Source organism: Apis florea, unplaced genomic scaffold (genome assembly GCF_048593485.1).
Source record: "Apis florea isolate Af1SG1 unplaced genomic scaffold, ASM4859348v1 contig_3305_pilon, whole genome shotgun sequence".
NCBI classification, from domain to species: Eukaryota; Metazoa; Arthropoda; class Insecta; order Hymenoptera; family Apidae; genus Apis; species Apis florea.
In genome coordinates this window covers 216,015-238,574 of record NW_028256735.1, presented here as the reverse complement: position 1 = coordinate 238,574, position 22,560 = coordinate 216,015, and the positions used below count along the sequence as shown (strand labels likewise).

General features: G+C 27.8%; 1 protein-coding gene and 2 long non-coding RNA genes across 16 annotated transcripts in view; 2 read left to right on the top strand and 1 right to left on the bottom strand.

Annotated features, from left to right (window-relative positions):
- Positions 1-22,560, bottom strand: part of LOC100863111 (Organic anion transporting polypeptide 30B) — a 118,933-nt gene that overhangs the window by 55,982 nt on the left and 40,391 nt on the right. For 2 of the 14 annotated variants that reach the window (XM_086911513.1, XM_086911511.1), the window contains exons 4-16: positions 21,328-21,381; positions 20,074-20,179; positions 17,911-18,127; positions 17,526-17,669; positions 16,938-17,153; positions 16,763-16,870; positions 16,442-16,675; positions 15,796-16,338; positions 15,491-15,680; positions 15,219-15,407; positions 14,972-15,123; positions 11,986-14,779; positions 7,060-7,368 (exon numbers count right to left, since the gene is read on the bottom strand). In XM_086911513.1, the coding sequence (XP_086767639.1) occupies positions 14,481-14,779; positions 14,972-15,123; positions 15,219-15,407; positions 15,491-15,680; positions 15,796-16,338; positions 16,442-16,675; positions 16,763-16,870; positions 16,938-17,153; positions 17,526-17,669; positions 17,911-18,127; positions 20,074-20,179; positions 21,328-21,381 (2,452 nt within the window). In that variant the 3' untranslated portion in view covers positions 7,060-7,368; positions 11,986-14,480. Of the gene's footprint in view, positions 1-7,059; positions 7,369-8,544; positions 10,833-11,806; positions 14,780-14,971; positions 15,124-15,218; positions 15,408-15,490; positions 15,681-15,795; positions 16,339-16,441; positions 16,676-16,762; positions 16,871-16,937; positions 17,154-17,525; positions 17,670-17,910; positions 18,128-20,073; positions 20,180-21,327; positions 21,382-22,560 lie in introns of those variants that run through there. The other 12 variants (XM_086911523.1, XM_086911524.1, XM_086911521.1 and 9 more) reach the window with 12 other exon arrangements.
- Positions 12,282-17,249, top strand: LOC147657078 (uncharacterized). Its single transcript, XR_015293139.1, has 2 exons — positions 12,282-12,419; positions 16,923-17,249. It is a non-coding gene; the product is annotated as an uncharacterized LOC147657078 (long non-coding RNA).
- Positions 17,564-20,514, top strand: LOC147657077 (uncharacterized). The gene is made up of 4 exons (XR_015293138.1): positions 17,564-17,689; positions 17,929-18,153; positions 19,231-19,399; positions 19,997-20,514. It is a non-coding gene; the product is annotated as an uncharacterized LOC147657077 (long non-coding RNA).

Below are 22,560 nucleotides of genomic sequence, written 5' to 3'. Positions count from 1 at the left end.
GCAATATCATACCTTTGATACTCTCAATAAATTCTAAATTAACATTCCCGTTTTATTTATTAAAGATTTTCTATCTTTCGAGCGGTACTGGAGAAACGAAGAGAAGATATTTCCTCTAACGGAATTTTAATTAAATTTAATAATAATTTAAACAGATGAAATTGTGCACGATTGAAAATTAATCGAATCGATTAAAATTCATCGATTAAAAAAATTGCGTAATGTAAACATGGCTTAAACGGCGGTGATGAACGCGTTGAAAAAAAAGATGCATGTCAAAGCAAACTTATGCATTATAGGTTCAGAGAAAACGTCCCGTTAACATTTTATGTACACGCTCTGCTATATATATATATGTATCATTTATACGCTGATGTACGTGTTCGGCATTTAACTCTTTTATCCTCGATGTTATACACGCAACAACATTGAACTTAAATTACGCTAATTAAGAAAATAAGTAAAGTTAAATTCGAAACGAAAAATAAAATGTTTCCACGCAATTTCGACGACGAGAACTTTGGAATGTTTTTCAAGAAGACCTCTAACAATGCGGATTCGCGTTTATCCGTATCCTATTGACGTCAAACGAGATACACATTAGCATACAACGATGCTAAAAGAAATATTCAGTTTGAACAAGTTGAAAAGTTGGAAGAAGTTTCTAATTTGTTTAAGATCGTTTAAAGTTTTATCTTTATATTAACACAGAGGAATTTAAAATATCGCCAATAAAAAATAAATCGAAGAATTACGTTTCGTTTGAATTTCATTAAAGTGAATATCATTAGACGAAATTCAACAGATAGCCATTTTAACTCCCCAAACAGCGATTCCCCTATAATACATCGTGCGATTAATTCCACGTATATTAAATTCGTGATATTACACGTTGAATCACAATCAAATTTATATCTATATTTAACCTTTCAATTCACGGGTATGCCGATAATTACGTAATATATATTATAATTGTTAACAAGGATATGTATTTGAAAAACGTTTTTTATTTTTCATATCTATCTTGATTCATTAATATACTAACTGGGACGTTCCTCGATTAGAAACCTTTCGCGTACCGGAAGTCGAAGATTAACGAAAGCGGATTAATTCGCTTCCGTTATGTACACACGAGAGTGTTTTCTTGTTTAAAAATTCGTACAAACGTATTTTGTAATTGTTATTATCGGTAATAGATGGAAAACGATTAATTTAATGAATTAGAGAATTAAGAAAATTAAATTAGGAAAATTTTATTTGCTGAGAGCAAAGTAAAAAATAAAATCTATTGAATTCTATAAAATTTTAATTTTACCTTCGAATTTTTCTCAAATTGTACTATCCTTCCAAACAATGCAATTAATTAATTTAATTAAATATTTATATCTTTTTTCAAAATTATTACAAGTGTTATTTATAAATTTTTTATAAATGTAGGTTTTAGATTTATTTCGTGTAAATAGGAATTTTTAAACGATTAATTGGATAATTTTCAATTATCAACTTTTATGTAACTAGTAAGTATCATATACCTGTATTACCAATACTTGTGAATTGTAATCTCTTTCAAAAGCATTCCATTGTCTCATTTACACATTTTCCAATCAATTATCATTACTTTAATAAACTCATTTTCCTTAATGAAAACATTTCTAAGAGGTATCATATTCATTCAAAATTCTCTGTGGTCATGCACCCTTCATCCATACAACAATTTCTAAACAGCCTTCTAAACATTCTAAAATATTTTTCATTCACAAATCTATCCTATTCATTTCTTCATTCATTTCGACTTATATGTATTATTAACTACTGTTTAATTGCAAATTTGAAAAGTTTTATTTAATCCTTTACTATATTTTTTTTTATTCTTTTATATACGAGAAATAATTTTTATGATTATTTATATATTACATATAATTGCATATGAAATTATGTTATTATACACTAAACTATAGTCTAATTTAAATGTTAAAAAAAATATTCTTATAATTATATCTATAGAAAATAGTAATTGTTTTATTTAACTAACGTTTAAATAACCATTATAACTTTTTCATTATCTGACTATCTAACAAATAATAATACTAGATTTTTTTTTTTAGTATTTAATTTAATCTAATCTATATCTAATTAAAATAACCAAAAAATATAAAAAATAATTTTTAGCCTCGATCCAATCGATCATTATGAATCATCCTACAATATTTATACAAAGTTGTACAACATTGTTCAAGAGAATATTTACGAAAAGCGTGTAAATGATAGAAGACCACGTGTAAGAGAGAAAGGGAAAAATAAAGCTACAAAACGTTTGTTTCTCTCTTTTCGTGGGAGTGGATGACGTCACCCATTTTTTCCCTTCAGAATATTGGTCGTCATGGGTGGTAATTCACGGAAACGAGAATAACATCCATCGAGCAGTTTCGATCCAAAGATGTCTCACAGGCGGCAGGTTCACTAATTCATAGTCTGTTAGAACTCGACAAATTAGACAAATCTACACAGGATGTATTATTAGTATTGGAACTACACGTATATACTATACTCTATTTGTGTTAAAACTTTTTAGCATAAGTGCACTGTTTGCATTAAATCAATTGTATTTATAATTATAATCCAAGTTTATACGGTACTATTAATAATGGAATATCTATGTGTGTACTACTGTGTTCTATTTGTATTAAAACTCCTATACAAAGTGTCTCATTTATCTTTGAAAATAATAATATTAATTATTATTTAATTTTAATTATTTTCAACTACGAATGTCACTAAATACATTATAACATTCCCTACAAGAATTCTAAACCGAAGTCTATATACAATGATTAAAACCTATCAAACAAATTGTATTTCTATCTTTTTCTTTTTTTTTATACTAAAAATTTAATATACGTATTACATATTAAATTTATAAAATACACCTATATTTTCAAAAAATTAATCACTTTAACAATATAGTAAAATGATAGTACATTGTAACCGGAAACTCTTGACAACCACTGCAGTTATTACTATTCGAGGCTTCCGGCTGTAAGCCATGTCCACAAGGAATTATATTCCAACGTTTCACCAGCATTGTAGCTAGCTCTTCGAGAGTTGAATTACATACTAATATTCATTACAAGATGCAATGGCAAAAAAGAATACCTATATATATATATATTTCGTACAAAATGCTAGCAATGACCTTGAGAATTAAAAAAAATATATATATTTTTACATTGGATTCTAACCCATTAATTATGATCTATCTTTATAAAATATTAATTTTAATTCTCTAATGTTATATCAAGTAATAAAATGATTTTAGGATATTTTAATATGAAAATAAAGATTAACATTTCTTTAAACTTATTTTATATCTTTCATTCTTTTTTACTATATCATTCTCCTTGAATTTTAATGTATTGTTTCTATCTTACTCATAAGGTATAATTATTTCTCTCAGATAATTATTTGTTATGTAACTCTTATGTACATATACTATTATCTAACTAATTCCATTTTATTTCATATCATAAATACAAGCATAGAAATTCTTTTTAAAAAATAAATGTCGAATCAATTTTATATAAAGTTATATAATGAAAATTATATACATAATTTATATAATATAAAATTATATAAATTTATATAATATATAATATATAAAATTATATATATAATTTATATAATATAAGTTTATAATATAAATTATATAATGAAAATTAAAAATATACAATGTAAAAAAAGGAATTATTAAAGAATCTATTTAGATTTTAAGAAGACACCCTAATAAATCAATTTAAATTAAATCCTTTAGGAAAGTAACACTTTATTCACAAATTCGATTCATTATTCAACAAAGCCGTGGAATTAACATCAGATTATAGAAATAAATATATTATTTGAGCAAATAGAATATCGATGATCGAATAGCAAACGTGTTGAAAGCAATCGAATCTCTCAATTATTTACATTATGTGACAAGTGTGATGGAATAAAAAAAAAATTAATAAGTTTATTACAAAAAATAAATATTTATATAATTGTTTTTATAGATTTCCCGATTATAATGGAATCGTTCATTCATGGTTGAAACTGTTCATTGGTATTCGATAATTATAGTGATCATATTGTGATTATAAATGGACAAGCGGATGAAGGAGTTAATAATAACTATTAAGTAAATTAATGGTGAAATCTAAATAACAAAATCAATTTTTCTAATCAAAATATCATATTTTATTAATGAAGAATAAATTATAAATATGACTTTGAGAATCTAAAAGGCAATTTTAAAAAAGGATTCTTCACGAAATTGTGCAATATCAATTGCTAATGAAAAAATAATTTTTTTTAAAGATATAATATAAATATTTGTAAAGAAATTAAAATAGTAAATAAATTTTGAAGGAGTTTAAAAAATATGTAACTTTAAGAAAGATTGTATGCGTAGATATACTTGTCAAATATAAATATTTGATGACGAAATCTTAACGACATCATATTCTATCATGTAAGAAACAATAATATTTATATCTATAATCTTTTGCGTAGTGGATATTATACTTTCATTAAAAAGTAAATATAATTAATCTTGAATCTACATCAATCATCTGAGATTGATATAAATTATTATCAAGGTAAGAAATATAATATAAAATAATATAAATAAATTTTTCAATTTCACTTTTTTTTGTTATTAAAAAAAAAAAAATTAGAATCATCTAATTCTATCTAATAATCAAACCACGATTAAAGAAAAGATATAAAAGATACAAAATACAAATATAAAATATTAATGAAAAATTATATTATTTGATTTTAATTTCATAATTTTGAATTTTGTTGACGATTGCTCGAAACAATTATAAAATTAATAAATTGTCAAGTGGCTAAAAGAAAGATGTACATATGACCTTGTATTATTTGACGTCATTCAACGTGGAACGCGTGACGGATCATAAATGCATTCTAATTTATTAACGAGTTGAACATGTCATTTTTTTAAAAGTTTACATTTATTTTTCCGAATTGCGAATCAGACATTCCCGAAGAATGATTCGAAATACAAATATATATTTTAATGATATCCCAATAAAGATTAAGTTTATTCGATATTATATATGTACCGAAATTGATTCTAAATAATACTTGTAATAAAGAATGATAAGAAAATAATTATAAAAATATATAATTTCACTTTTATGAATACAAAGTGAATCAATATATATTTAAGAAAACTGATGCAAAACTAAAAGATTGATCAACGTAATAATTTCAAAGCGACCGATATTTTATACATAAAGCAAAGTTTGGTGAAATAATTAATTAACACATTTCTTTATCAACTTAACCTATAATCTGTTTCCACGCGCACGACAATTCTCATTAAAATTTATTCGCTTTAAATTTTATTATTAAGAAATAAATCGTATATAAATTATATATGATAATACTATGTATCAATTAAAAAAAAAAGAAAAGAATAGAAACAATTATCACTTACAGTACTAAAATGAAAAGATCTTCTTTATAAAAAGAATATATATTTTGACCAGCGTAGTGACTTCCTTCCAGTAGCCGATTAAAAAAAAGTGAAATGTAAATGGCAGCGTGAAAACACACAAGCTGTCATCACACAATTTAAAACTTACAATTATCACGGCACCAAAATAAAACGAAAAAAAAAATCACAAAAATCATTATTATATGCACATTCATCCATTTTATACGCATCTCGATTTTTCTCATATGTTTGACTACACGCGCGAGTCTGAATTCGCGAGACTGCCATCTTAATTTCGCGCGAAAGGAAACAATGACGTCGTTGACCTGTTCTTGAATGGTAGAATAATAAATAGCGCGGGCTGACCGAACACGATACGATATGTTTTTCACGATGAAGAAATGGGTGTGACCGCGATCGATTAAATGGATCAATTATTAGTCAAACTATAATACGGTCCATGATGTAGCGAGATTATAAAATCAAAACTAGTCAAAATAGTCACTTTTCGAGAATAAAGGAGTCAATAGAAATACAAATATATGATTCGTATAAAGAAATAATAGAATTGATTTCTTGAAAATCAACGAAAATAAAAAATGGATATTCATTTAATAAATATTAAAAAAGTAATATAATTCTATTATGACTATCCACTATCCATATATATAATAGATAGCCATAAAAAAGCATATTTTTTTTATTGTATAGAAATTTAAATTAGAGTATACAATCCTAAAATGTATCTACAACCTAATGATATCAGACGGTACCGGTACTCACTGGTTTAATTTACATTCTCGCTATATCTTGGTCCCATACTACACACGAGGCAAAACAGCAACACGCGTGCCCCTGGCGTGCAATCCGCGTGTCATTCGAGCGTGCCTCCGGCCGCTCTCACCGCCGACCTCGACCGCCTGTCACTCGGACTTGGCCAATTGAACATATTTATAAAGAACGCAGAAACTTGTACGAGAGAAAGAATGCAGATCTATTTCATCGTAGTTAAAATCTTTCGGCGCACGGCTTCGGAATTACTCTAAGAATTCATGATTCAATGCCGTTAAACATTACGGCGGAGTAGTTTCCCAGACAGAATCGAGTTAAAATGAGTCGTAAAAAGACACATTCTTTTCACGCATACTCAATACTCCCACGAACAGATTATTTCGAAACGAAGGGACACGAGTAGGCAGCCAAGCAGACAGACTACGATGACGGCGGTGACTTTCGATGGGACGCCCAGAGTTCGTCGTCCGCGCAACACACGCGTATGTCAATGCGTGTAAAGACATGGATAGGTTCGGGAATTGTGCATGTATATAGAGGCGCGCGCACATTCACACGTAAACGGAGCATCACACGTAACGCGAATATATAGTATACACGAAGGGAAGCACGCAACCAAACGAGGGACACACGCGCGCGTATACGACGGCTGTAAATGCAACGATCGACTTTTCGCCGTTAGGAAGTCACTGAACGCGTACACGCGAAACACAATCCACGAAATCGTATCGAGATTTCATTCGGAATAACTGTGCTCTTTGAACACTCACCTGAATCGCCATACACATTGAATATGGAAGGTACGGTGGGGCGTTCGTTAGCGAAAACGCGACTCCGTAGGTGACAGAACACGCCGAATATTCACGTACGTCCGCACGCCAGAAAAGCTTGTGGACAACTGACGGAAATGGCGGAAGAAGGCCGCAAGGTGGCCTCAGTAGTTCTATAGTGCGATTGGTTGGCTGACTATGTGGCGCTACATTCAAATGTTTGATATATTATACGTTTGCTAATTTACCGCCTAACAATGGTACAAAAAATTATCTTGATTTCGTTTTCTTTTTTATCGACTCGTACATCTGAAATTTAATAATTGTTATTGATTAGTCAAAATTAATATCATTTTTTAATTGAGTATTAAGCAAATATATATTGATTTTATATACATCTTTTATAATTATAATAATTTTGAAAAAGTTATATATTTCATCAAATAGAAATCTAATTATAAAAAAATATTATTTATAAATTATTATATTATAATATTATATTATAATATTGTGCAACGTTTTATAAATAATTGCAAGCTATTTTTTGCAAGATTAATATGTCATTAAATAAAATAGTTTTGATTATTCTTATAAAATAATATTAATTTATACTTCTAAAAATAAATTTCTCTTGAATTATGTAAGTATTTGATATTTAAAAATGACATAAAAGAATAGAATAATTAATATACTGACACAAAATGAAGATACAATGTAAAACAATTTAAAAATATATTAAAAAATTTCATACTTGAAAAAATAAATAAGTATTATTTTAACAGTTTTCAAAACATTTATTCATTGTAAATACATTGTTTGTGCCTTACTTCTGATAGAAGAAAAAAAAATGTTACGTTTCGACAATTGGAGAAAAAGACAATTTCTGATAATAATTAATTTTCCATTTATTATCGGTGTCTTTTCATCTTCTAGTGAAACGTAAAACGAAATTATTCGAATTCTATATATTCATGAACTATAGATATTTGTTCCATATCTAAGGAAGAGATTCTGTGATTGATATGAAAACAGAAGGTTTATTTTAAGAAAAAACAGTGTTTTTCAACCGCGCACGCACGATATATTCTTCTCTATATGTATCATAAGAGATTTAAAATTATATATTTATATATATAAATATATATATAAATATATATATATATATATTTATATATATAATATTCGACGAAATGATAAATCATTTTTGACAATACGAGATTTTTCTTATATATCTAGTATTATTTTATATATATATTTATTTATTTTATATATATATATATCTCTGTCTCTGCAAATTACGATCATTCTTCATCATTCATTGATTACCTTTTACCACTTGTACCATTATCAGAGCGTTCCTTATGAATTACTTGTTATTTTTTTTTTAATCTTTCTTTTTTTAAGGCAATATTACTTCAAGTGTTTTAACACTGTTTTCACAATAATGAAACCGGGACCACATTGAAATCATTTTTTCCATTATGATTAGCATATCAAAATGACAATTTTTGCTATATTTCTTTCTTATTTCTTTAAGATGGCCGAATACATTAGATTAATAGATTAAATAATTTTGCTTATTGCGCGGCTAAATTAAGCAACTTTTTTCCATGTGTGACGTCAAATATAATAATATAATAATAATAACAAAGTAATGTGAGTATTTGTGTGCATGTATGTAATGTACATATGTTTGTATATGTTCTATGAATTGGTATGGCATAAATTAACAAATACAAACTGCTGAAATCGGACTAAAATACTTTTAAAAGTCATTGACACTGTATCAATTAAATATTTTCACTACCTCGAGACCACTTTTTTCACAGTTGTAGATATATAATTCTTTTTTTCTACTTTCTTTCATAATATCTGGTACTCTGTTTCTGAATATAGTTTGATTGAGATCAATTGGCTGCTCAAGATTAGTTTTTTTACTAACATATATTATCAATTTTCCTCTTTTAATATCATTGGTGATTTTGATGAGAAAAAGTATTTTTTTTTTATTTAATAACATGTTATTAAATATTAAAAAATATATAAAAAAAGTATAATTGCATATTTTCCTGCAAATAATTATATAATTTTATAAATCTACTTTTGAAGAGTTTGAAGGTGATGAATGTAAAATTATTTATGAATATTATAAATATAAAAATGTTGTTTTATATTATAAAAATAAATAACAAGGAAAGGAAAAATATAAAGTATAAAAAAAAAATAATGTAATAAGTTAAACGAATTATATAATTTTTTAATAGCTTTCAGCAGCCAATTAATTCAAACATACTATAGCACTTTCTCTTTTCCATTCACCATCAAGCTCTCAGAAAAGATTCTATTCACCATAAAAACATCATATAACATTCAACAAAATCTTTTTTGGGAGCTTTACAATTTTCTATTCATCCACTGAGCGCATTTAAAGTCATTCTTGATTAACATTTTCATTATCTTGAAATACAGTCGAATCTTTATAATTCAAGAACTTTATTTTTTTATTGATTGAATTGTTTTCTATTTATTTGGTACTGAAAAATTTCTGTAAACAATTAATTTATGTTTATAACTTGAACTTTTGTCAGCGGTATCTCCACAATCTAAAATAATTATATATCATTTATCAGTAATAGACAATTGTCTCGAATGATTGAAAATAAAAAACAATACTTACGAATTTTTCTTTCTTTACAATTGGAAAAATATTAATTCTTGTACAATGTTTTTGCATGTAAAATTTTTATCTATTTTGCTGGAAAACTTTAATAAGAAATCTTCATAATTTAAATGTTTAGTTCTAGCCTCGAAATTCGAGCTCAAGATTCGATTGTAATTCGAAATCACATAGATATACCATTATATTTTATATATTCTTTATGAGCTTTTATAATTATTTTTAATTTCTGAAACCATAACATAATTCACGAAGATCCCCCTTCGTTCTTTCTTTTCTCAAGCAAATGTATATTGCTTTTTTTTTCTCTCTTATAATTTCAATTTTTACAAATCTTAACTAACTCGACTCACATTCGCGTATCACCATTCAACAATTGTTTGAAGAAAAAAAAAAGGAAAAAGAGAAAAAAAATGATAAAAATACAAGAAACATCTTCGTATTGTTCTGCTTATACATTATGGTCCCTACAAAAAATACATTACATCTATAAGCAGTTTATATTATCGTTATAATAGATTTAATATCTATATACACAACATTCTTTTTTTTAATTTAATTCTTGATCGCTAGCGTTAGAACTTCCTACCTAATACTTAAAACACTTCCATCCTCTATGACTTCTATTTCTCTCTCTCATTGTTTAATTGTTTAATTTTCCTTTTAATAAAGTATATCATAGCTTGGGAATGTGTTACATACAGTAAATATAATAGTACCAATTAATCAATTAAAAGAAACATCTGTTACAAAATAAACATACACTATAAACTAATGATGAATATATTAGTGGAAGATAATAAAAAGCGCGACGATTATTATGATGATAATAATAATACTAATAATAATTATAACGACAACAGTATAATGTAACGAGATATAATAATTTCTGAGATGATAAATCAGATTCATAATAAAAATATCGAAATTAATTTTCAACTCCTTGCCTCATAATATTAAATTAAACTGAACTTATATTTAATTTAAATGTTAATTTTATATTTATATATTTAATTTAATTTAATTCCAAATTATATTTGATTATAAGTATAGTATTAACTCTTGAAAAAGTCCTATAATAATGTTGAAAAAAAATCTGAAACAAAATAGATATAATATAGGTTATGTTATTATTCTTTTTAAAAATTCATTTTAGTAATATTCAAAATATAATATTACTGAAGGTGCATGTTAAAGTAAAGAAAATAAACTAATTAAAATGACTATAAAATAATTAGTGTTTAAGATCTAAAATCATAAATAAGTATATAATGTTGTCAAAAATATATAGAATGTAAGTAACATGCGAAAATACCTAAAATTTTCAAAATAAGATAGTTATTGTAATATTTATAAAACAATACAAATCATTAATTAAGTTTCATTTATCATCACTTTAACTATGTTCATAAAAATGTAAATCTGCATACATATTTGCAGTCTAGTCATAAGTAATCTTTTGTTTTTTAATTTTTGAATAAATTATATAAGATTTTCAAGAAATCTCTATTTATTCTAACATAATATATTTTAGACTTATTTTGATATCTTAAGATAAAACCAATACAGTGAAAATAAATATCGTATAAAAATTATAATTTGGATACAAATATTAATTTTATAGAGTCGAAAGAACATGCATATTTTTTATAAGAATCTAGTAATCATAACAGACTTAATATTTCTAATTAATTAGTTTCTTTGAAAAATTTTTCAAAGAAATGATATGTTAATTATGACTAAACTTTAATATATAGTGTTTGAAAGAATAAGAAGGCAAGGAGTTAAACAATCAATCAAAAGAAAACAAAAAAGAAAAAATCTAAGAATACAAGATTCGTCATAAAAATAATATGCGAGAAAGGCTTTTGTAAAAATATTTAAGTAACACGATGGAAAAATTGTGCGGATCACGCGCTCATAATTGTTCGTTTCTTTCATAAATATTTTTGCCACAAATCGTATAAAACGACGCATTTTATTAGAAACAGAACATTATCGCATCGATAGCGATCACCGTAAAATTCTATTAAATCGTATATATTTATATATATATAATAATTATAATACACGTAATCATGTAGTTTCCTTTTCTCTCGATTGCTCATTATAAATCGTTTTAACTATTATAATTCTCTATGTACAATTGCAGTTATTTCGGTGGATGCAATCATTAATTTCTTCCTGTTAACAAATTCTTATTTATCATTCTCGATGAAACGTGTAAATTGAAGTGAATTTGATTTTACCTGTGTAACTTGTTCCTTTTCCTAACCTTTTTGTCTCTATATTTTTCTTCTGTTCCTTTTTTTTCTTATTCATTTTCTTTATTTCTTTCTATTCACAGCACTTTTTTCCTTTTTGTTTTGTATTTCTCATGTATACAAGAAATCCATTCGACAAACACCATCGTTCGATACAAAGATTTATATCACAAAGTAGGTATAGTTAATACGTAAATGCTTCGCAATAATTAATCGTTAGTTAGGAGAGAGATCATCACGGCCTCAAGAACATTTCGAACGATCGAATTCGCCAAATGGTTCAAACGATTGACAAACATCAAAATTGCCTCTAAAATATAATATATGTGTGTATGTATATATGTATAGGGATAGTGTAACTACACTTTGAAAAATTGACAGTGACGGGCCAAATAGCGTGCGAGATATATCGTATATAGGTAAGTATGTTTGCATTTAACGTAAATAAATGATGATATCAGCATAATAGTATTGATATTTTTTTGTCTTATTTTTTTTCTGAGATTGTGTAAAATTAACATTATATCTTTTATTATTTTCGTTTTTAATTTGAATTTTATAGAAGTATGTGTAAAACGGTTTCGTACCCGAAGCGATAGGAAAAGACAGTTTTAAATGATAGATTCGTGCAAACGGCATTGTTGCCCCTATAATAATATTGTTATTTATTAAAACGTTTTTCCGTAAAATCTTCTTAATTAATTTTTTTTCCTCTTGTATCATCATTTTTTAAAAGAAATTGAGCTTGAGATGATTTATTTTATATTCTTCTCTTTTTTTTTTTTTTAATTTCTTAGGCTAAAATTTCGTTAATTTTGCACTGAGAGATATTCATTATTATTTATAGCTTTTTTTCGATTGTGTCAAAAGTGTCCTTAACACTCTATAAAATTTCTTTTCCTGAGTAAGTTTTATATACTTCTTTCTTTCTTTTTGTTTTTTTGCACTTATCTCTTTTTTTTTCTTTTGTTATATCGAAATTGAGTAAGAGATGCTTTCAGGTACAAAACAACAAGTAGACTTCTCCCTAACAACGAGTGAGCAAACTGTATTTAATAAGCCAGAACTTGTTCAAGACATATTTCAGTGTTATACAATTAATCCCAATTGACCAACCATTTTATTTGATTAATATTCGTTAACCGAAAATTTAGAAGTTTTTTGTTTTTTTTTTTCATTGCTTGGAAACATAATTCATTTTATATAATTCATTCTATAGAATATGATAAGAAGTAACGCATACGATATAAAAAATCGCACAAATGCGTCTTCTTTTTTATTTTTTCTTTTTTTTTTAAATTAATGCTAAGATTGTTTTTGAAAGCTCTTAAAATATTGCATTATCAATATAATAATATTTAGAAGAAAAAACATCAGAGATCAAAGTGCCGCCTTGTTAAAAGCGTGATTTTTTCTTGCATAAGAGAGTATTTTTTTTTTTTTGCAAAAAAGAAAAAGAAAGGAATAAAACTATTGCAAAATGTTAAAATAATTTTATAAACAAGTCAACGCTATGGATTCTTCATCCATTTGTTATTTTTTTTTTACATCACTAAGTTAAATTGACTACTTTTTTTTTTATTTCTGAGAAAGCCTAATCACTAGTTATAAAATAAATCGCAGCTCTCAATCTGCAATTATAATGATATTCATTATAGATCATTAACTCTATCATTCAATTATCTTTAAATATATGTTTGTCTAGTCTTGTATTTCTTAAGGCAGGAATTTTTATATTTACAGTTTTGTCCTTGTTGGCCTTTCTTTCTTTTTTTTTCCTTTCTTTTTAACCACGCAAGGCTCGTTTCCTAACGGCAAAAAAATCTCGTTTCAGACAAAGAAAATCTTTGAAATCAAGTTACAAGATGTCTGTCTGAAACGAGTCTAAATATTTTTTTTTTCACCTATTACATTCCTATTATTGACATATATATCGCATCACCGTAAAAATGTACATTCTAGTGATATTAGTTCCTAAAAAATAGCCAAACAATCGAGACAAACCTGTGGCAAATTATTTCGCATCATAAACGATATTCTTCACGCAAATATAACCATTGTAAAAATATTTTTGACTCGCCTGTATGTAAGAATATATAATGTGTGCAAATGTATGTTATGTATCTGTGTAAAATTTACTTATATCTTCAACACAATTTAAATTTTACCCGACGATATACGAAACGATATAAGATAATTCTTTGTCTCTCGATTTTTTTAAAAAAGTATATTAGCACCATATATATATATATGTATACAGATTACCTTCTTTCTTTTATTTAAAGCCATTCATAACATTTCCCCCCATTTACTTTTTTTTTTAGGATTGCACAAATCAATAATGCACGTACATTGTACATATTATATCTCTTTCTCTATGTATATTGAATTACCTGTGACCTCAAAACAATTTGCCACAGACTCACATTATCACCTTTTTGATATAATTCAATTACATAGCCTCTAGTATGAGTTAAACATTAAACGTTCCGTATATGCTTATCTGATTTACTGGTGAACGGTTTCACTTCCGTATCCGGTTCTTCCATAGCAAGAGGCGCTTGCCTTGTATCGGGAACATCGACGTCCATTGCATTTTTCGAACGATGTCCTGTCTCTGTCGAATCTTGAATCTGATTCGATGAGCCAGTATCTTCTAAGTTCGTCGACTTCGTAGGCTCTGTGGGCGACGAAATTGACGATGGCGTGGGCAATTCAGAATTTGGAGAAGTGCCATCTCCTTCTCCTACGTTATGATTATGAGGTTTTTCTTCAAATACTGAAATGTGAAAATACATATTTTAAAATTCAATAATTATATAATAATAAAGACAATAGTTTAACGGGGGAAAAAAATATAAAATGAATATTAAATTATCTCACAATGTTTTTGGAAAGAAATCACATATATTCTTTCTTTATCCTCTTGATATTTTATTTAATTATCCATTGTATATATTTCTGAACTTACGTTTATCAAGGCTGATAATTGACCCTACAAATTCGTTGACAGTGAGAGATGGTGCATGGTCTTCCATTTGTCTTCTCCTCCTAACTAACCACCAGTCAATAAGGAACAATGCCAAAGCTAAAATCTTAATGCCAGCGCAAAGTCCAACATATCTGAAATATATTTTGGTAAACCAAAATACTTTCTTGCTTAATACCATTCCTAAAATTTAATTATTCGAAATTGTGTATTGATATTAAAGTTATACCTGTATCTAAATTGTTCAATGTCATAAAGTAAACATCTTCCACCTTTTTCTCCACAAGTGCTTTTCCAAAGTAAGCATGTAGAGTCAATTAAATTACCAAATAAAATAGGAGCAGGTATATAACCGAATAATCGAAAGATTACAAATTGCATGCCTAAAGCAAACGATCTTTCCTCTTCTGAAACTGACCTATGTGTATATAATTAAATTATACTTAATAATGTACTTAATTTAAAATAATAATACACAGGAAAGATAAAAATAAAACTTACCGTAACACTATCATTAATAGAGGCATTTGAGTGATGGCAACAATAAACGTCATAAAAAAAAGTAAAATTAAAAATGGAAATATAGTCCTACATGGTGAAGTGCACGGACCCGCAGTAGCTACTGGTACTACCGTCACCTCTGCAAATTCTGGTGCTGCCGGAGGTAACATTGTTAAATTTCCGTGTATACCTAAAACATAAATAAATCTAATATTATCAACAAGTATAATCATCTAATTCATACACATTGCTAAACAATGTACTTTAATTTATATTACTATATTCTTTTACAATTGTACACTTACATGCACAATTAGTGAAATTTGATTTGGAACTGAAGGCAGTGCAACCTGCATGACAAGGACTAAAATATGTGAGACCGTTGTTTCCACAGACTGGTTCCACATCTGTCATTCGGCATTCGCAACCGAAGTTACATGCGGCAGTGAGATTTACTTGAAAGGGTTCAGGGCCCTTTGTACTGCTGTTAAAATATGGTATAGTGGTCCCAGCCATTTTTACATTGTCACAACCGAGGAAAAAAAGAAGACCATAGCACACCAGGCATATCATGTTCGAGACGAGAACGAACTGAACCGCACCTTTCGGTCTTAATTCTAAACGTTTGAGCAAACATCCGCCAAAAAAGATTCCAATGCAGGCACCTGGTATCGCTATAGAGCCGGTGAATACACTAGCTTGACTCTTTCCTAGGCTGAACTGTGTCTCCAAATATTTTGGCAAGAAAACCACGAATCCAGAAACAATCACTAATTCCATGCAAGCTCCTAAACACGTTACTACATACACTGGATTACATACCAGTCTCCACATACTCCTAGGAATATCTGAAAATGAAAATTATATTTAAAAAACTTAATTTAAAGTTCAGATATTTTAAGTTAAAATTAAGTTTATTATTTCAAGTTTATTATTTATGTTCAAATTTACCTTTCACATCTTTTCCGTAACCACTATCATCAAGTTTTTCTTTTTTTGGTTCTTTGCATTGTTCTTTCTCTTTCTGCGACGACGATTTATTTTTTTCAATAATACGTATTTTTTCTTTCTCCCGTTGTAAAGTTTTTGGAAAACTGAAGAAAGGAATTGCCACTAAAATTAGGAGTAAGCCACAAAGTAAAAATCCACCCCACCACATGCCTACCCATCTGTGATCACCTGGATCTAGAAAAAAATTGATTTTATTTTATTTTCAAATAATACTTTATAATTTTTAATGGAACAAAATCTTATTGAATTTATTGAGTATACCTATACTGATAATTGTTCCAGAAAATGAATCCATATGAAATGATAAGAGATAAGCTCCAAGAAGAAAACCTAAAACTGGTCCAAAAGCTGCCATACTATACATGCAACCTAGAAAAAATAAAATAGAAATTATTTAATAAGTCATTTTAAATATTTTAAGGTCGCAGATTCTTACCAATATATAAAGAAGCACTTTCTGGTCGTACATGATCATCTATATATGTAGTACCAAGAGTAAATAAAGGAGAACCACCACAGCCTAATAATAACTGAGCAAGTACAAATAACATAACAGGACCAGCAGTAGATGGAGATCCTTGAATGCAATTATCACCTCTTAAATTGTTGTGTGGTGCTAAAGGTGGAGATGATAATCCAGATGAAAGGCGGCCTACAAGAAAAGAACGTTTTCAGTTTCTTCACCAAACAATTTTCCTCTCTTAAAACATTCATTGAATAATGAAACAATAAAATATTTTATAATCAATATTGAATGTTTTTTGAACTATTTTATTATAATATCATTCTTTTAAAAATATATGAAATCGAGAAGAATTCTATAGAAAATTCACCTATTATATTTATTTAAATATAAGCTGATAGCTGATGCTTTAAAGAAAATTATGAAAAAATAAATATATTTTATATTCTTCTAAAATATAAAATTTTATTTCTTGAAAACTTTGTTATGAAATATTGCACAAGTTGATAGAATCTATAATTTTGCATGCATTCCTCGTTTCACAATTCATTAAATATTTACCCAAGCCCATGTCTTGTTCGCGTAACGAAATTCCACGACAAATGTTGTCTGAGCTAGAGTTATTCACAGCCGTCATTAAATTGGGCTCGGCTGTGAAGTGTGGCACCATAAAGATCATCGATCCCAGTCCCATTATGACAGCGCCTAAAACAATAACGATAATAGTAAGTAAAAAAGAAGTGGAAACAATGAACAATATCTTTGTCAATCGTAATACTATTACAACATTATACCATAACAATATAATTTAAAATTAAATTAACTTCAAACAAGTTATTGTAATATTATAATATCCCCTAATATAATACAATATATCATTACAATATAGACAATTACAATATTCTGTTTCTAACAATAAAATCAAATACATTTTCCATTCACTCACCAATCGCTATCCAAACAGGTATATGTCTTCGGCTACCAAGATAGCTGACGAAGATGACAGTGATGACATTTCCAATTTCATAGGAGCTAGCAATGACGCCTGAAAGGCTGGACGGGATTTCAAACCTTTTCTCTATGGTCGTGATCACAGAATTTATGTAACCTGAACTAAGTGCTTGTTGCAATGTGACGAGAAACGATAGAAGGAACACAAACACCTGGAAAAATCATGGGATAACAAAAGGTAAATTCTTTAACGAACGTTAACGAACACGTAACGTTTAGAACACGTAACTGGATTATAAGTGGATATTTTGATTGTGTTTTCTTTCGTATGTATGTTCGACCATTCTGAGAAGTGAAGCAATTCGTGTAACTATTGCGAAGTTTGGTGCCATGTTCTACTTATTTGTTCACACACGTGGATTAAAAATACCGATGACAAATTTGAATATATTCCGCGATATATCTTTTCATATTATGAAAGTTTCTTCTTTTTTACTGTTTCACTGCGTTGAAACTTAAGTATACGTTTGCTAAACACGTCTCGTGAATATTTGATGCTACGTTTTTTTCATACTGCTTTTGACCATGTTTGGTAAAAATATGATATAGAATTATTTAATAATGTGTCGTATACGTGTTATCGAAGAATATTCTCTACATTAAACAAATATATTGTATTGGATAAAAATATCGATATTGTTATTCTACGTTAAAATCACAATTAAATATTGAAACTAAATAATGGAAAATAATTTTCTGTTTTATCGTATCAATATTTATTTTACATGTAAATGAAACAATATTTTACGAGATAAAAATTTCGATTTGACAAAGAATTTTCCGTGTACTTTAACAGAAATAATTCCCCCCCTCCCCCTCCCCGTTGGAACGAAACAAAAGGATCTTTTATCATGTTAAATTGAGAGATACGTGTTCCTGATATTATCGATTCTTTGATACATCCTTTATGTCGAATCGAACGATAAAGCCTGATTAGATAAGCAGAAACTTTATCGATTCCACCATTGTACCCTTGAGTGCATTTTAACTAACGAAGGTAAAACGCTGCATTAACGATGATGGGAACAGGATAAAACGTTTTGCTGATAATCAACGTGCCATATTTGATAAATCAAAAGTGAACAGATTCTCGATACAACGTATAAACGTGCTTTCATTCCAAATTACTTCGTTACCTTTTGTGTAAATTTTCATGTTCAGAAAGTATTGAAAAATATTTGATATTTGGAAGGAATTTTAAAAAAATTCCTTTACAAAAATCAGAAGCGTAATAAAAATCTTATTTTTTACAAAGTACAACAACAAATCATATGATTACACCAGAAGAAGAGCTAAATGATGAAATCAAACGATGACGTCTCCACGTTATGCTCCTTTGCTACGACTTACAATTAGAACCTTTCATGGAATGTCAGCATCGTTTCAATGTCGTATCCTTTCAAAATGATGACTCACGATACCAGGTTTGTAGTATATATCCGTATATACCATCCATAAGTCAGTGAACACATGAATATTCAGAATATTGAACGTTATGATTATACATTTGTATCGATTGTACTAATTAACTGTGCATAAAGTAAGAAAATACTATGTTTTCAATAATTTTAATATGAATCTACTTTCATTCGTGTAACATTATTTCATTAAATATGATATTCCGTAGAAACTTTATTTTATCTGAATATTCTAATCAATTATTTTCTAATAATTCTACAGATTAATGAAATTTATCATTATATATGCAACAAACTAATAAATAGATATTGGAATCACATAACAAATAATCATTAAAATGATAAATAATCCAAATGAATCTTGAATTAAGAAATTGAAAAAACTCTAGAAGTACTTTTATTTTTCCAAACTTCATAAGAAAAAGAAAATCCTTATTAAAAAAAAAAAAAGAACTTTGTGCATTATGTTAGAAACAAGACAAATTCAAATTAATGTTGATATAAGCTTAATAAGCTTATATTTAAAATTAGCAAGAAATGTAGATATCTCATGAGATAATTCTATAAGCCAATTGTCAATTTCGACTGAAACGAATCTTTTAGATAAATCGCAATACAAGTATACGTCAGATCTGAAGCAAGAAGAAGATCTGAGAAAGCAGACACCGATTTTTACGAACCTTTATTCCGGCGAATCTTTGTATAAAGGCCGGCCTGCAGCTCAGGATTCCACAGTCCTTCGAATCCGGATTAAACGGTGGAGTTTGCGCTCTCTCCTTCTCCGTCCTGTGCCGCCAACAAGAAAAACGCTTTAAGAATCTTCTGCAAAACCTTTTGTAGGATATTTTGGTATTGAATGGAGGAACGAAGCGAGAAGCACGAATATGTGACTCGATTAATCCTTTAACCAGCGGACAAAGAGACTGTTTGGTATTATTCTTATTGAAATGGATATTTTGCAATTTTAAAATAATATTATAAAATATAAACGAATAAATTTATTGATTTATATATTGAGTGTAATATAATCTTGTTCGATTTTAGTTTTATTTCAATTTTATGAAAATTGAATTACGTTATTGTAAATTTATTTAATGTAATAAATATTATGATTAAAAATAGGAAGAATTTTATGACTACTGATAATGTACCTTTTATTACTGATTGATGAATGTTTCTGCCATTTTTTCCATAGTGAATAACATATTTTTTAAGTTTCTTTTTCTTTTTTTTTTTTTTGTAATATAATTATTTCACATCCTATGTTCCAGTAAATGAGAACAATAATTTTTAAAAGCTCAATTTTTCTTCCTTTTTCTATAATATATATATATATATATATCTCAATACTTTTAAGTTTTTTTAATTTTTTTAACTTTTCCAAGATTGATGATTTCTTAATCTAGATAAATATACTTTTCAATACAATGTCCTTCTAATTTGACCACCATTTTACCATAAACGTATTCAACTTCTACTTAAGCTAATTCAACGTTATTTTACATCTCAAAGTAGCGTTCATCTTGGATTTTACGGACTGCTAACTTCTCGAGAGTCTATACAGCCTACTTGGCGTCACTTCAATTCCTTATTTAAAATAAATTCTTCGTCCATCGCCAACGCGATGTTCTTAAAAGGAAATCCGGCTCATCTATATTTTCATCACAGAGCTCATCTCATGTAAAATTAGACCGTAGAAAATAACATTACAAGTGCCTCTAATGATAATTTTATTCTAATCGTGATACGGTTAAAGGATTAAAAGAAGACGATTCATTCGATGGAAATAGAATTGAAAGAAAATAGAGAGAGAGAGAGAAAAAAAACAGATTGAAAGAAATGTTAATCGTAGCTTTTTGCGTTAATCATACATAATCTTTTCCTTTTTTTTTTGTGTGTGTTAATTGTACGAACGATAATCGTGCCAAATTTACCTGTCCACCATGGAAGCACTGGGATTCCTGCTGTGACATTTGATGATAAAATCTCTGAAAAAGTGTAAAAAGAAGAAACAAGAAGCATGAATATCTCGTGCTGAATGATGCACTGTGATCGCGTGCATATGAGGACAGATTGTAGATATTAATTAGAAATGGATCAATCCTTTGGAGATCTAAGCATTGTACATTGACATTCAATTTTTTATTAACTGAATAAATTACAGATGTTACAAGAATCTAAGTTTTTATTTTTCCAAAGGATCAAACCATATTGAGAATTGAAGATTAGATATAAAGATATCGTATCACAGATTTTCATATTTCTTTATAACATATATATTGAAATAAAATTTATATTTCTTTTACAACAAATATTAATTTTGATACACAGAATTTCATTTATATCCATAATCTTCAATTATAATATTTTATGTACAAGTATAAAAAGAAAGACTAACTTTATTACAAGACTTATAAATTTAACTCTTAAACATTTAAAAATTAATTACGTCAATTCTTCCAACAAATTTTTAACGAAACGTTTATATCCCCACACCATTATTACACTTAACTTCACAAATATTAGACTGCCATCCCAAAAAATATTGCAAATACAATCGTGTGATAAAAAAATTTAATGAAGATTCCAGAAAAATACGATAGATCTGTATAAGGAAGAATTTTTGGGACAACTTGGGAAAGGAATCGTAACAGGATGTGATACGATAAATATAACAGTTATAAAAATATCTATTTTGCGAATAATGGTGCCATGGTCAACCCGATGCTTTCACTTTTCACGATTTCGAGGGTCACGCCTTACAATTTTACAACCACGGTCGTTTAGAAGCTATTTCTGTATGTAAATTCGCGGATGCAAAAAATTTCATAACAGGAAGAAACAACTATTTTCATGGCTCACTTCTTAATGTCTCGCTTTCTCTTTTTCGCGATAATTTGTCCTATTTAGTGTTACGCACGATTGTTACTTATATAACGCGTGATGGCAAGTGATGACAATATCTCTGATGCTGAACGCATCATTTGCAACGTTGAAAATATTTCGTGAAACGAGTAGGACATATAGCTGGAGACAAGAGACAATCTGTGAAAAGTTTTTCTTCAAATAGTAATAAATGTGGGTTTCGATTGTTTGCATCGATAATTCACGTAATATTGAATGATAAAAATGACGAACACATAAATTGTGCAATCTTCTCGTGAATC